The sequence below is a fragment of the Panulirus ornatus genome, chromosome 3 (assembly GCF_036320965.1).
Source record: "Panulirus ornatus isolate Po-2019 chromosome 3, ASM3632096v1, whole genome shotgun sequence".
Classification (NCBI taxonomy): Eukaryota; Metazoa; Arthropoda; class Malacostraca; order Decapoda; family Palinuridae; genus Panulirus; species Panulirus ornatus.
In genome coordinates this window covers 17,809,010-17,822,647 of record NC_092226.1, presented here as the reverse complement: position 1 = coordinate 17,822,647, position 13,638 = coordinate 17,809,010, and the positions used below count along the sequence as shown (strand labels likewise).

At 38.6% G+C, this 13,638-nt stretch overlaps 1 protein-coding gene across 4 annotated transcripts in view; it reads left to right on the top strand.

Moving 5' to 3' along the window:
• LOC139760900 (prostaglandin reductase 1-like) overlaps positions 1–13,638 on the top strand; it is a 58,674-nt gene continuing 45,036 nt past the window's right edge. Inside the window, exons 1-3 of one of the 4 annotated variants that reach the window (XM_071684677.1) lie at positions 1–128; positions 10,338–10,448; positions 10,755–10,857. In XM_071684677.1, coding sequence (XP_071540778.1) covers positions 10,343–10,448; positions 10,755–10,857 — 209 coding nt within the window. In that variant the 5' untranslated portion in view covers positions 1–128; positions 10,338–10,342. Of the gene's footprint in view, positions 129–209; positions 331–836; positions 1,008–6,247; positions 6,338–10,337; positions 10,449–10,754; positions 10,858–13,638 lie in introns of those variants that run through there. The other 3 variants (XM_071684668.1, XM_071684684.1, XM_071684692.1) reach the window with 3 other exon arrangements.

Below are 13,638 nucleotides of genomic sequence, written 5' to 3'. Positions count from 1 at the left end.
GTAGCTTGAGAAATGTAATTGTAAAATGAATAATGCTAAAAGAACTTTGAGAGACGCTTGGCATGGCGTTCCTTAGGAAAATTTGGCTGAGGATCAAGTTCGATGAGGAAAGGCACCTGCTTATCTAGGTATGTTTAGGGATTATGGAGTCCTTTTTGGACTAAGTGAAATGAGAGTTTACACAAGATTGTATACATTTATATACATTGGTCTTAAGAGATGAACAATTAGATTCGTAACGAGGAACACTGAGATAGTTATCATGATGAACGAAGGTCAGTCTGTTTGCCTCAGGGTAGAGTGTGAGGGTCCCGAAACGCACCACGAGAGGTATGAGACAACCAATATACTTGATTTCATTGAAGTGTATCTAAATACCACAGATAGAGAGAAATTATATCTTGTAAATAAGAAAGGAGAATATTTGTGGAAATAGAAATCCCAGTAAAAAGAGAGTAACGAGGTCGAGGATTACTAATGTCTATTCTAGGGCTGCTTCCACGGCTGTTTGACTCCGGTGTTTTTAGGTTGCAATTATAATGCAATATATAAAGTGCTATTGTGTAAATGTCACAGAAAAGTTGCTGAAATAGATATTGACATCTAAAGGTGCCTCGTTTTATCCGGGGTTTATACTAAATGATACTCCCATATATATATATATATATATATATATATATATATATATATATATATATATATATATATATATATATATATTGAAAAGCTGTTGATGTGAGCATAGATTTCTTAAGTCGACTGTGTGTTCTCTCTTGTCAGAAGTGTATTTCACCCGACCTACAGCGAACTTCGGTGGGCTTAATGGCTTTCGGAGTTTAGGGATACAGATTACCGGAAAATTGATGTTAAGAGTCATTTGATGTAGGCAAAACGGTATCTGATTCTAGTCAATTACACTTGATTCTTCCCTGTTATAGTGATGAAAGAACTACTTTTCGAAGCTTCAGGGGTTGAAAAAGTGGACAATTGAGAGAGAGGGTGAGCGAGTAAGTAGCAAGAGATAGGGTGAGCAAGTAAACAGTAAACATGTGTTTCAACTCTTAATTAAAGTTTTCCGAGAGAGGAATTGCCAATGGCAATATTTGTATGATGTGTTAACATGTCTTTGCAGTACGTGTTTGCTTCATGCATTTACCAGTTTGTATTGTACAGGGTGGGAATTTTACTCTGATGTGGCCTCCATCTCCAGAACATTTTCTACTTTCTTACAACTTATTTCTATATATGGTGCCTGAATTAACCATGTCATCAGTCTTTCTACCCTATTCATCCGTGTGTATGTATATGTTTAATTACCAAGTAATCATTTACATGTGGTTGCTGGCTGTTTTGTACTTTGATTATGAAACAAGAATTTGTTAGTATGTCATGATATTTATGATGAAATTAGTCAGTGATTCAGGTACTAGTGTACTTGATATCTCCACTCTCCAGGTCCAGTAGAGCTTGGTTCATGAGAGATCTGTCTTTGTTAGGTCTTAGGTTATGATCATGGCTTAGCTTATATTGATATAGGTTCTGGTACTCCTAGTTTGGTCCTTGGTAGGATCCCTAGGGATGGTTCTGTGTGATATCGAGTTAGCTTCTTAGTTGTGATTAAAAATCTAAGGTACATGTTAAGGTACATCCAAAGGTTAAAGTTTTTTATATCACTTATGTCATGGGTTTTGTCCCTAGGTTAGGTCCTAATGCTCATTTCTAGGCTATGTTGAGGTTAGATATTCAGGAGTGAGGTCTGTTTTAAGTTCCTTGGATAGGTCTGGTATAACTTAGGTTAATTTCGAGGGTTAGGTCCTCACGTAAATCTTCAGGAAGGTAATAGGTCGGGTTAGGTTACATATGTCCTAAGTTTATGATATTTGGTCTTTAGGTAGGATAGGTCCTAAGTGCCTAAGTGAGGGTCTTAGACTTAAATTAGAACATAAGTTGTATGTGAACTCAGCTCTACTGACTCTAAAGCCTGGAGAAAATGGCTTTGAAAACACTACCATGATATTTAGAGCTGTAATGTCAAAGGCTAAGAGTATGATTTTACAATGTATTTTTCAATGTAATTTTGATGAATCATTTGAAAACTGTACATAAATAGTGTATGTGTAGCATGAATTTGTGGGAAGGATTGGGTAGAACAGGAAAAGAAATAGTAAAATTGTTCTGTCATTTTAGGCCTTTAACTGCTTGCAAACTGCTTATTTATTGAGTCATTTTCTCAAAGACATAGAATATTTGGATTTTTTTAAATGGAGAAATAATTCTTGTCTTATAGAATTGAAGGACATAAAACATACAAAAAACACATACGCATTTCACACTATACATATTATCTTAGTATGAAGTGTCAAAGGGATCAGTAGTTAGCATAATCTTGCCAAACTTAGCCAAGACTGGCATGACAAGGGAGGTAAAAAGGTGCCAAATAGCACAGTGCATAAGCTTTTACATAAGTATATTACCAGGCATTTTTAGAAAAAGAAAGAAAATTTGGGTAGCTTCAAGGAATTTCTCTATCACACCATATCATTCTTGCACAATGTGAGTTTTCACAAGTACTTTGTTGTATTTGTAGCTTAATTACAGCTGTTCTTTTTTTGTAAGGCTTCAGTGATGGACAGAAGTCCACATCAAGGCCAGGCCTTAATTGAAATATAGAGAGAATTATGAAAGGGGAAAAAAAAAGACTGGAAGATATTTACAGATTTTGGAGGAAGTGAAAAGCCTGTTTTTTTTAAAATGGGCCTGGTCTTAGTTCCAAAGCTTCAAGGTGTTAGGAAAGAAAGTTATCAAAGTGTCCCACCCTTGAGTTGTCGATGGCCACACAGTAGCTGTGTGATGCAGCAGTTTGCTGAGTATTGCTCGGTCTAGCTTATGGTAGGGGCACTCTAGCAGCCAGTCTCAGGTGCAAAAACCAAATTAATACTATAGAGGAGGGAAAGTGAGCCAACATTGTGGCATAGGACAAGAGGGTCAAGTTTGCAAGTTAGCTTAGGACAGTTTATAAGTCAGACCACTTTCAGCTCAACTCAATAAAATAAGGATGCAGAGCTAGAACCACCGCAGACATGACAGCAGCGCTCCATACAAGAACGAATCAATCCTTTATATAAATGGAACAACTAAACAGGACTCCCAGTTTCTTATAAGCAGACTTAGCTATTCCTGTAATGTTGGGTTTCTAAGAAAGAGTGGATGTTACAATAATACCAAATATGTTCATTAAGTCAAGAGGTGGAATTACAGAACTGTCAAAGGAGAAACAAGAGTTGTGCGTTATCAATTGAGAGATGGGTAAAAACTGGGTCTTGGAGGCATTATACTTATCCAGATTTTGTTTACCCCACTGGGATATCCTTTCCAAGTCTGAGTTTATTGAGGAAGCTCTGTCAATATGAGATGCAGATTAAGTGAGAGAAGACAGAACAGAATTGAAGGATGTGGATCATTGCAGTGTTGAGTTGTCAGCATTTGATTATTTGGGAGGAGAAGAAATTGTGGAAAGAAAGGAGAGAAAGTGTAAGGGACATGACAGAACCTTGAGGAACACCACTGCTGATGGAGAAAGGGGGCAAAGCCAATTCATCAAGAACCACAGAGATAGATCGTCCAGAGAGGAAGCTAGATATGAAGGAGCAAATTGAGGGAGCAAAGCCAAAAGACCCCGGGGAGCTTAGAGATGAGACCCCAATACCACACCATGTCAGAAGCTTTGGATATGTCAAGGGCAGTTACACATGAATCCCCAAGATCTTTCAGGGATGGTGACCAGACATTAGTGAGAAAGGAAAGAATATCACCTGTAGATCACACCTTACAGAATCCATACTATTTTTGAGGTGTCTAAGGAAATAGGAGTTGAGTAGGTATTCATAGACTTTGGAAATGGTAGATGTCACGGCAATAAGATGATAGTTAAAGGGGTCAGAATGGTCACCCTTCTTAGGGATGGCATGCATCAATGCATGCTTCTTAGGAGACAAAAAAGTTTTGGTTTTTAAGCAAAACGAAACAGAGGAGCAAGCGCAGGTGCAAGGTCAGAGGCACACTCTTTTAGTACATGAGGATGGATGCCATTAGGACCATAAGCCATGCTTGTGTCCAGAGAGAAAAATGCTTTTCTGACAGTCCAGAAGGAGATCGCAGGGAGGGGTATATGATTAATAAGAGGAGCATCAGGGGATGAAGGCATGTTAGCCATCCAGGGTGGAGGTAGAGGAGAAACAGGAACCAAGAGTTGCTTTGTCTACAGGAGAGACAGCTATATTACAGCCAGAACAGAAAAGTGAAGGAAAGGTAGAGCGACAGAAGTTGTTAGAGATTCCCTTAGCTGAAGACCAGAAATACCTAGAAGTGGATCACAAGAGGAGGTTATTGTGTTTCCTTTGAATAAAGGAATGCTTTGCCTCTTGGATAGTGTGCTTGCAGTGATTACAGGCAGTGATAAAAGCAGAATGGGAGTCAGAGGAAGGGGAGTTTTTCCAATCCTGATATGCTTGATCTCTTGCCTGAATGGTATCAGAACAGGAACAGTTGAACTGTGGATTGGAGGGAGAAGGGATAAGTTCTTCCATTCCATTAAGGATAACCTCAGCTATGCATTTGGTAGAGACAGCATCACCATGCAAGGGAGTAATTTACTCAAGAGAAGTCAGAAAAAAGTAAGTTATTTTAGTCAGCTTTATTGAGGTGCCAGTATTTACTTAGAAGGGGCTGCTGGAGGGATAGGTGCTGATAGAATAGAAACATTTTTAAGAGTGTGATCAAATGAACCAATTGGGGGAGAGATTGTGCACTTACAGTGGGATGGATTTCAGGTGAGAACAGATCCAGATTAGGATAGTGGTGACAGTGGTCTGGAATATGGGTGGGTTGGGAGATAATTTTCTGTAAAGCATTAAGGATTGAAAACTTAAGGGCTTCAATCCCTCCACCATCCATGTGGGAGGAATTCAACCATTCCTTATGGTGAACTTTAAAATCCTTGAGGTAGAGGATTTCAGCTTCCAAGTGAAAGGATGCCACAGTCTCATGGCAAGAGTTTTGATAGTTGAAGAAAGATATATAATTTGCTGAATTAGGAGAGCAATAGGCAAAACAGGAAAAGTGTAGTGGTTAGGAGACAGACTAATAGTTTCATTAATATTACACATTCACCTACATATGTTTATTGTATGTTTATATTTTGCACTAAATTATATAATGATTTCATAGTGCATATGCTTTTAATGACAAAAGTTAAGGTGGTACTAGCTCCAACTGCAAGAGGTTACACCACAAATGAAAAGTTGCCTTTAGAAAGGCTGTATCATTGGAAGCTCAGTCTCATCAGAGAAATTATCTCTCCAAAGTAGTCCACATTTCCCTGCTAATGAAAATAGCACAGCTTTGGGCTGCAGGAGCCTTTCAAAAGAGGTCCTGGATAACACCAAGATGCTTTCATAAAATTAATCAAAGGGTAATTGCTGATAAAGTAGAAAAGTCTCCTGCCAACCATGAGGATTATGTTTCTAGAAGACCATGTGGTTGGCAAGGTAAAAGTGTAAGGGAAGTTGTGGTGATTAGGGGGAGTGCCCATTGAGAGATATACCTTAAGTCCTATACTGAATACTTCAAGGTAAAAAGTATTTTATTCCCAAAAGACAAATGGTTACTTTATAAAGGGCCCATGATTGTATTATGTCAGCCGTGATATGGTGTCTCCACTCTCCCATAAAGTAGCCAGCCAACTACTGTGCAAAGAAGGCTAGCTCAGCACTTACCCTAGCAATGCTGCTTGGATATCACACACACACACACACACACACACACACACACACACACACACACACACACACACACACACACACCCTGCATCTGGTTAGAATTGGTGGTCTTCATTGCTAAGCAGGCTATGGCCAAGTGGCACTCTCTCATTGCATGAAGAAAATTTTGATACTGCCATGGATAACTGTGGATACTCAAAACTTTTTGCTGTGGCTGGTATAATGGTGTACATTATTCTTAGTGTGTATGCTCAACACCTTAGTTGGCAGAGTACTTCTATACACCAATTTTATTTGTGCTCCTTTGAGTAGGTGATTCGAGTATGAAGATTCTTCAAAACATGGGTTCTAGCATAAAGCAAAAATAGAAGTGTGTATCTTTACAATTTATGAGATCTCTTGAAGTATGCTTGGCATGCACACTCTGCTTTTTTTTTGTAAAGTGTTGCACAACAACTCTTGCAGGGGCTTGTGCAGGACCTCTGCATCTTCCAGATGATGAGTTTACAACAAAAAATTGGTTTTAGGCCTTGAATAATGACAAGGACAGTGAACATGAGGTAAGGCTGGTAGGTGACTCTGTCATCTGAAGTCAGCTTGTGGAATTTTACCCCCAAGAACCTACCACATTTAGAATGCGTTTTCTTTCCAGGCGCCAGGGTACATGTTGTCACACAGTAGAAGAGGTCTCTCATGGTGCTAACAAAAATACACTTATTTGTCAGGTAGATACTAACAGCATACAGAAGGACAGTTCAGTGGCCTCAGCTGTTGGGGAAATAGTACAAGCTTATTTGACAGTTTCAGGATAAAATCAATAACTATGATCATAAATGTATGTGTTAATGAAAATTGGTATGAAGGATGTATAGGTAATCGAAAGTGCATCTTCCCTGTCTCTTATGTTGATACTTTAGTGGAAGCAGGCAGTGATAGATCCATTAAGTGAACAGTGTTTGTTAGTCTTTGAGTAAATAGTGCTAATTACCATTATTTTACATTGCAGTTGCATCAATAAGTGAATAAAGAATCCTCTTCATATGCATTATGATAAGCTAATATTTCAATATGTTATTAAAAAAAAATTACTTTGTTGACCTGCGTGAGATGTTTATGATCTCTTATTTTTTTTTTTTAGATAAACACTAAATTTACAAGAAATGTTAATTGATATATCAAAATTTTCAAAAATTTAACAATAATTTATTGATGCACCAATGTTTACAAAAGGAACCTTAAAATCCCTCTAGCAGGCAAGCATCATTCAGAGTAATCAGTTTGTGTTGCTTTGAATGATGAAAATTCAGAGTTTTGCCCTTTGAAGGGTTAAATCTCAATTGGTGTTATTTCCTGTTTGCACTTTTGGAGAGGGAGTTTACTCTCATTTAGTGTTCTTAACATTCCAGCAATTGCCACATTTACCACCTTTTCACTTAACTTGTTCCACAGTTCTGTAACCCTGTTACTGAAGAAACTTCAACTCTTTGTACACCTCTTTTGCTTGCCTTGAACTTTACCTTATTTTTTCCCAGACTTTGTCTTTACTTTATTTGTATGCACTATTTCTGGTTTGACATTGGCTCACTTAATATTCTTTTTTTTTTTTTTTTTTTTTTTTTGCCGCTGTCTCCCGCGTTTGCGAGGTAGCGCAAGGAAACAGACGAAAGAAATGGCCCAACCCACCCCCATGCACATGTATATACATACACGTCCACACACACAAATATACATACCTACACAGCTTTCCATGGTTTACCCCAGACGCTTCACATGCCCTGATTCAATCCACCGACAGCACATCAACCCTGGTATACCACATCGATCCAATTCACTCTATTCCTTACCCTCCTTTCACTCTCCTGCATGTTCAGGCCCCAATCACACAAAATCTTTTTCCCTCCATCTTTCCACCTCCAATTTGGTCTCCCACTTCTCCTCGTTCCCTCCACCTCCGACACATATATCCTCTTGGTCAATCTTTCCTCACTCATTCTCTCCATGTGCCCAAACTATTTCAAAACACCCTCTTCTGCTCTCTCAACCACGCTCTTTTTATTTCCACACATCTCTCTTACCCTTACGTTACTTACTCGATCAAACCACCTCACACCACACATTGTCCTCAAACATCTCATTTCCAGCACATCCACCCTCCTGCGCACAACTTTATCCATAGCCCACGCCTCGCAACCATACAACATTGTTGGAACCACTATTCCTTCAAACATACCCATTTTTGCTTTCCGAGATAATGTTCTCGACTTCCACACATTCTTCAAGGCTCCCAGGATTTTCGCCCCCTCCCCCACCCTATGATCCACTTCCGCTTCCATGGTTCCATCCGCTGCCAGATCCACTCCCAGATATCTAAAACACTTTACTTCCTCCAGTTTTTCTCAATTCAAACTTACCTCCCAATTGACTTGACCCTCAACCCTACTGTACCTAATAACCTTGCTCTTATTCACATTTACTCTTAACTTTCTTCTTTCACACACTTTACCAAACTCAGTCACCAGCTTCTGCAGTTTCTCACATGAATCAGCCACCAGCGCTGTATCATCAGTGAACAACAACTGACTCACTTCCCAAGCTCTCTCATCCCCAAAGACTTCATACTTGCCCCTCTTTCCAAAACTCTTGCATTCACCTCCCTAACAACCCCATCCATAAACAAATTAAACAACCATGGAGACATTACACACCCCTGCCGCAAACCTACATTCACTGAGAACCAATCACTTTCCTCTCTTCCTACACGTACACATGCCTTACATCCTCGATAAAAACTTTTCACTGCTTCTAACAACTTGCCTCCCACACCATATATTCTTAATACCTTCCACAGAGCATCTCTATCAACTCTATCATATGCCTTCTCCAGATCCATAAATGCTACATACAAATCCATTTGCTTTTCTAAGTATTTCTCACATACATTCTTCAAAGCAAACACCTGATCCACACATCCTCTACCACTTCTGAAACCACACTGCTCTTGTGTGTGTGTATTTATCTAGGAGCATTACCTGGGAGCATAGGGTAGTAGTAACTGGTTGGAACATTAGCTGGAAATGGTTGATAGGAATATTAGATAGCTTCTGAAAACTGTGCTAGAGTTGCTCTCTGCCTGTGGCATATTAAGAGTGAGGCATTAAAGGCTAGGAAGTAGTACTTGAGTTCACCGGTTCTTTTGCTGCAGCTACCCCCTTGAAGGAGTTCCCAAAGAAAATAGGCATCAGAGATATAGATAGATTGATTATAAGAGTACAGCCCAGGACTGGCACTGGGATTGCTCAATTTTATGATGTTTTATTCATAACTGTAAAGCAGGTGAGTTTGTGAGGTAAACTGTCCATGTTTTAGAAAATAAATCATTGTTTAAAAGGCTTTTGAAGGAATTTAGTTACCAAACATAGAAATGCTTTGGGTTTCAGTATTAGAAAATAGGAGAAATGTTTCTACCAGTGTTTTGATTTCTCAATGGGCTAATAGCATTAATGAGAAATGCCCGTGAAATCATAATGTGCATCCATAGGACTAAAGGCAAAGATTGGTTGACCAACTGAATTTTTATTTTGTTGATTTGATTTTGCTCAAGCATCCCATGCCTCATGTCACAACTCTGGAATACTGAGCCCTTTAAATTTAGGAGGATTCTCAGAGTAGAGGGTTTATCAAAGAAAAAAGAAAATCATTTAATATTTTAGTCTTACTAGTAAATAGGAAATATCAGGAAAAGTCAAAGAAAGGGAAAACTCTGGTAAACCATCCTTATTTGTTGGAGTGCAGATTTTTACAAATTGTGTGCTGTGTGAGCCTAGCTTGTCACATGAATTTTGATTTTTGCTAGCTCATTCATCTTTGTTTCTTCTTTTCCACCTCCAGTGGATTAGTGATATGCAAAGAAGAACTTTTCTCAGTGCCAACAATATAATATTTGCTAAATCATTAACAGTATAATTATTGCACCAAGAACTATTGCTAATTTGCCACTAATGGATGTGGGCCTCATTCCAGGGCCATACCACCCCTTTCATGTTATATTGATAAATGAAACCCTGGGATTCTTTTCTGATGCTAACTGTAGTTGCTTGTGACATAAGACACCTTTATACTGATACTGTGTACCTTCTGATTTAATGATGGTAGGAAAGAGTAACCTGCACATGTACCATTAGGATCTCCAGAAGGGAAGGCATTGTACTATAAGGGGAAATATACAAGTTAGGATTTTTTTCTTGTGGTAATTAAAGTTGCTTGTCATATGCAAGTTAAAGAACTTGCTATCCAGCCATCTGCATTACAGTGTAGCCCTTTCTCATACCTAAGCTTCAACAAATTGTGCTGCCTAGGCCTGATGTGCTTGATCTAACTTGAATTATGGTAGGCTTTACTCCTTTTAACTCATGAACTGTAAGAAAAGAACCAAACTTCATTGTATCATATGTAGCTTATAGCTAAGCAGAATGATAAAATCAAAGGTCATTCCTGTTTTACTTTACTTTTAAGTAGTAGGACTGAACAGCACTCAGCTGAATTGCATTTTGTTTTCCATAGACATCATGGTTTTGGCAAAAGTTTGGACGCTTACCAGACGCCCAAATGGGATAGCCAGAAAGGAAGACTTTGCTTGCATTGAAGAGGAGCTTTCACCATGCAATGATGGAGGTCTGTTTTCAGTCCCATTAAGTATCTCATCTTCACACTTCATCTTAATTTGTCATTTTTTTTATATGAAAATCCATTGTTCTAGATTAAGAGCATAACTGTAACATAATCAAGATATACAGAAGTGATAATGCATTCATATACAGACAAATTGCTATGAGTATGGATACGTGAAACATTAAATTGCTGAATTTTTAGAGGTGATTGTTGAAACAGAATATTTTACTGTGAATCCCTATACAAGATACATGCAGACAAATTACTATTAGTAAGAGTATGTGAAACATTAAATTGCTGTATTTTTAGAGGTGATTGTTGAAGCAGAATATTTGACTGTGGATCCCTATATGAGATTCATGACAAGGCGGATACCTCTCAACTCTGCAATGATTGGATCTCAGATTGCTCGGTGAGTTATGGACAGTGATTTATGAAAAATCATCCTGTTCTTAAACTTTTCTGTTGCTCATATGTATTATTCAAGTGATTTAGTACTAAGGGATATGTTTGATAAAATGTATATTGGATATTCATGTGATTACTTTCTTTTAAATGATTCTCCTTTCATGCTTATTACCTTAAACATGAAGATAGGCCATTTCATGCAATAGTGAATCTGTGGAATTTTTTCATCTTTAACTCTTCTTTAACTCTTAGATTTATTAATTTTTCAAGGGGGAATTGCATAAAAACTGAAGGAACTCGGGTAAATATTTTTATTTTGTTATTTTACCTTTTCAGTCATCATGGACATGCTGGGCATAGTTTTGGCCATGCCTTGTCATCTGATATAAAAGAGAATGAGGCTTGGTCTTTACTAAATACAAAAAGAGTGAGAAATGAAAAAAGAATAATTTAACAGTGTGCAAATTTCTAAAGAGGAAGAAATGGATAAAAGAATGCATGAATATGAATGAAAGCAAGAGGGTATAGATATATGATGTATTTAAGTATGAGATATTAAGTCAATCACATTTTCTTCATTTTGATAAAGGATGTAAATCCACCAATCTTAATACAGGAGATATAAGATGATTCTAACAATAACCCCGACACTCCATAGCTATGGAAAGTTCCTACTGATAACCTCCTAACCAAAATCCTGTTGTTATTAAACTTTTTCTTTATTGCATTTGGGGTTAGGGTGGATTCTTACTCTGGTATTTTAGGTAGCAAATACTTCCACACCATTTGTTGTTGTAAAGCCTAAAGCACTACTTGAAACATTTGCTGACTCTTTCTGGATGTTCATGTGCCCATAAAGAATATAGTCATCTTTCTTTATACAATGCTAATTTATCTTTAAATACACTTGTTTGCCTTCTTGCATTTGTGAGGTAGCATTAGGAACAAATGAAGAGCAATTTCACTCACATCCACTTTCAAGCTGTCATGTTTAATGCACTGAAACCTGAACCTCTTCTCCACAACCAGGCTTTACAGGCCTGACTGCTTCATATTCCTTGATTCAACCATTCAACACCATGTTGCTCCCTTTGAGTGGTGAGTGAATGCTAAAGGAAGACGAGTCTGCAGAAGAGGTGTGTAATATCCTCATGGCTATTTGTTAATGGATGAAGTGGTGAGGTAGTAGTTGGTAGCACTCCTCTGACCCAAGTAGCTGTCTTTATTTTCTACCTCACTTACATGTGGACTACTGGCATTCTGTCCACAAACATGCAATCTCTCCTTGTCACACATAACACTTGACAACACTTAACTCACACAAAAGCTCATTCTTCATAACTCTATATTTCCTTGTGGTGAGTGTTATGTGCTAGCCCTGCCTTTTGGCAAAATGGTAGGAGCAATAGATAGAAGTAGTAGGTAGAAACATTAGGTAGAAGTAGTTGGAAGGAACAACAGAGAGGAGCATTAGGTAGTAGTAGTCAGAAGGAACATTAGGTAGGGGCCTCTGTAAAAACTGCACTAGACTTGTATTTTGCCTGTGGCTTATTAAGGTTGAGGCACTAAATGCTAAGAAGCAGCCCTGGAGTTCACTGGTTATGGAGACTCTATTGCCATGGCCACCACATGAGAGAGTTCCAGTAGGGAACAAGCATCAGAGATACAGATAGGAGTGGTGAGGGAGGTAAATGCGAGTCTTGGATAAAAAGGCAGGCATGCCATCTGTATTGGATGAGGGGCCCATGAGAAGTGAGTCATTTGTTTCTTGATGACATGGGATGGGGCAGATTCAATTGAGAAACTGCAGAAGTTGGTGGCTGAGTTTAGTAGAGTACATGAAGGGAGAAAGTTGAGGGTGAATCTGAATAAAAGCAAGGTTATTAGGTTTGACAGTGTAGAAATATAGGTTAGTTGGAGTGTGAATTTAAATGGAGAAAATTTAGAGGAAGTAGGATGTTTCAGATACCATGGAGTGGATTTGGCAGCAGATGTAACTATGGAAGCAAAGGTGAGTCATATGGCAGGTGATGGGATGAAGGTTTTGGGAGCATTGAAGAATGTGTGGAAAGAGAGGATACTATCTGGGAGGCAGGAAAAGAATGTTTGAAGGTGTAGTAGTCCAAATGATGTTCTATGGGTGTGAGGCATGGGCAATAGGTGAAAATGTATGGAGGATGGTGGATGTGTTGGAAATGAAATGTTTGAGGACAATATGTGGTGTGAGGGCTTGACTGAATAAGTAATAATAGGGTAAGAGAGAGGTGTGGTAATGATAAGAGTATAATTGAGAGACTTGAGGAGTATGTGCTGAAATGGTTTGAACATGGAGAGAGCAAATGAGTAGAGGTTGACAAAAGAGTTTGTGTGTGTCTGTGCAGATGGGACTAGGAGAAGAGGGAAACCAAATTCGGTGTGTAGGAATAGAGTGAATAAGATTTTGCATGCTCAGGGCCTGAACATGCAGGAGGATGAAAGGCATGCACAGGATAGAGTAAATTTGATTGATATGGTATACAGGGGATGACTTTCCATCTGTGGACTGAACCAGGGGATATGAAGCAGCTGGGGAAAACCATGGTCCGGAGAGCTTAGTTATGATAACATGGTGTGATTTCAGTGCATTACAAAAGTAACTGATGTGGGAAAAGGCAAACATATGTTTCCTTCGCATCTGACACATATACCCTCTTTTGCAACCTCTCTTCACTCTTTCTCTCCATATGTCCAAACCATTTCAGCACAGCCCTTCAGTTCTCATCCATAATCTTCCATTTGCCTCACA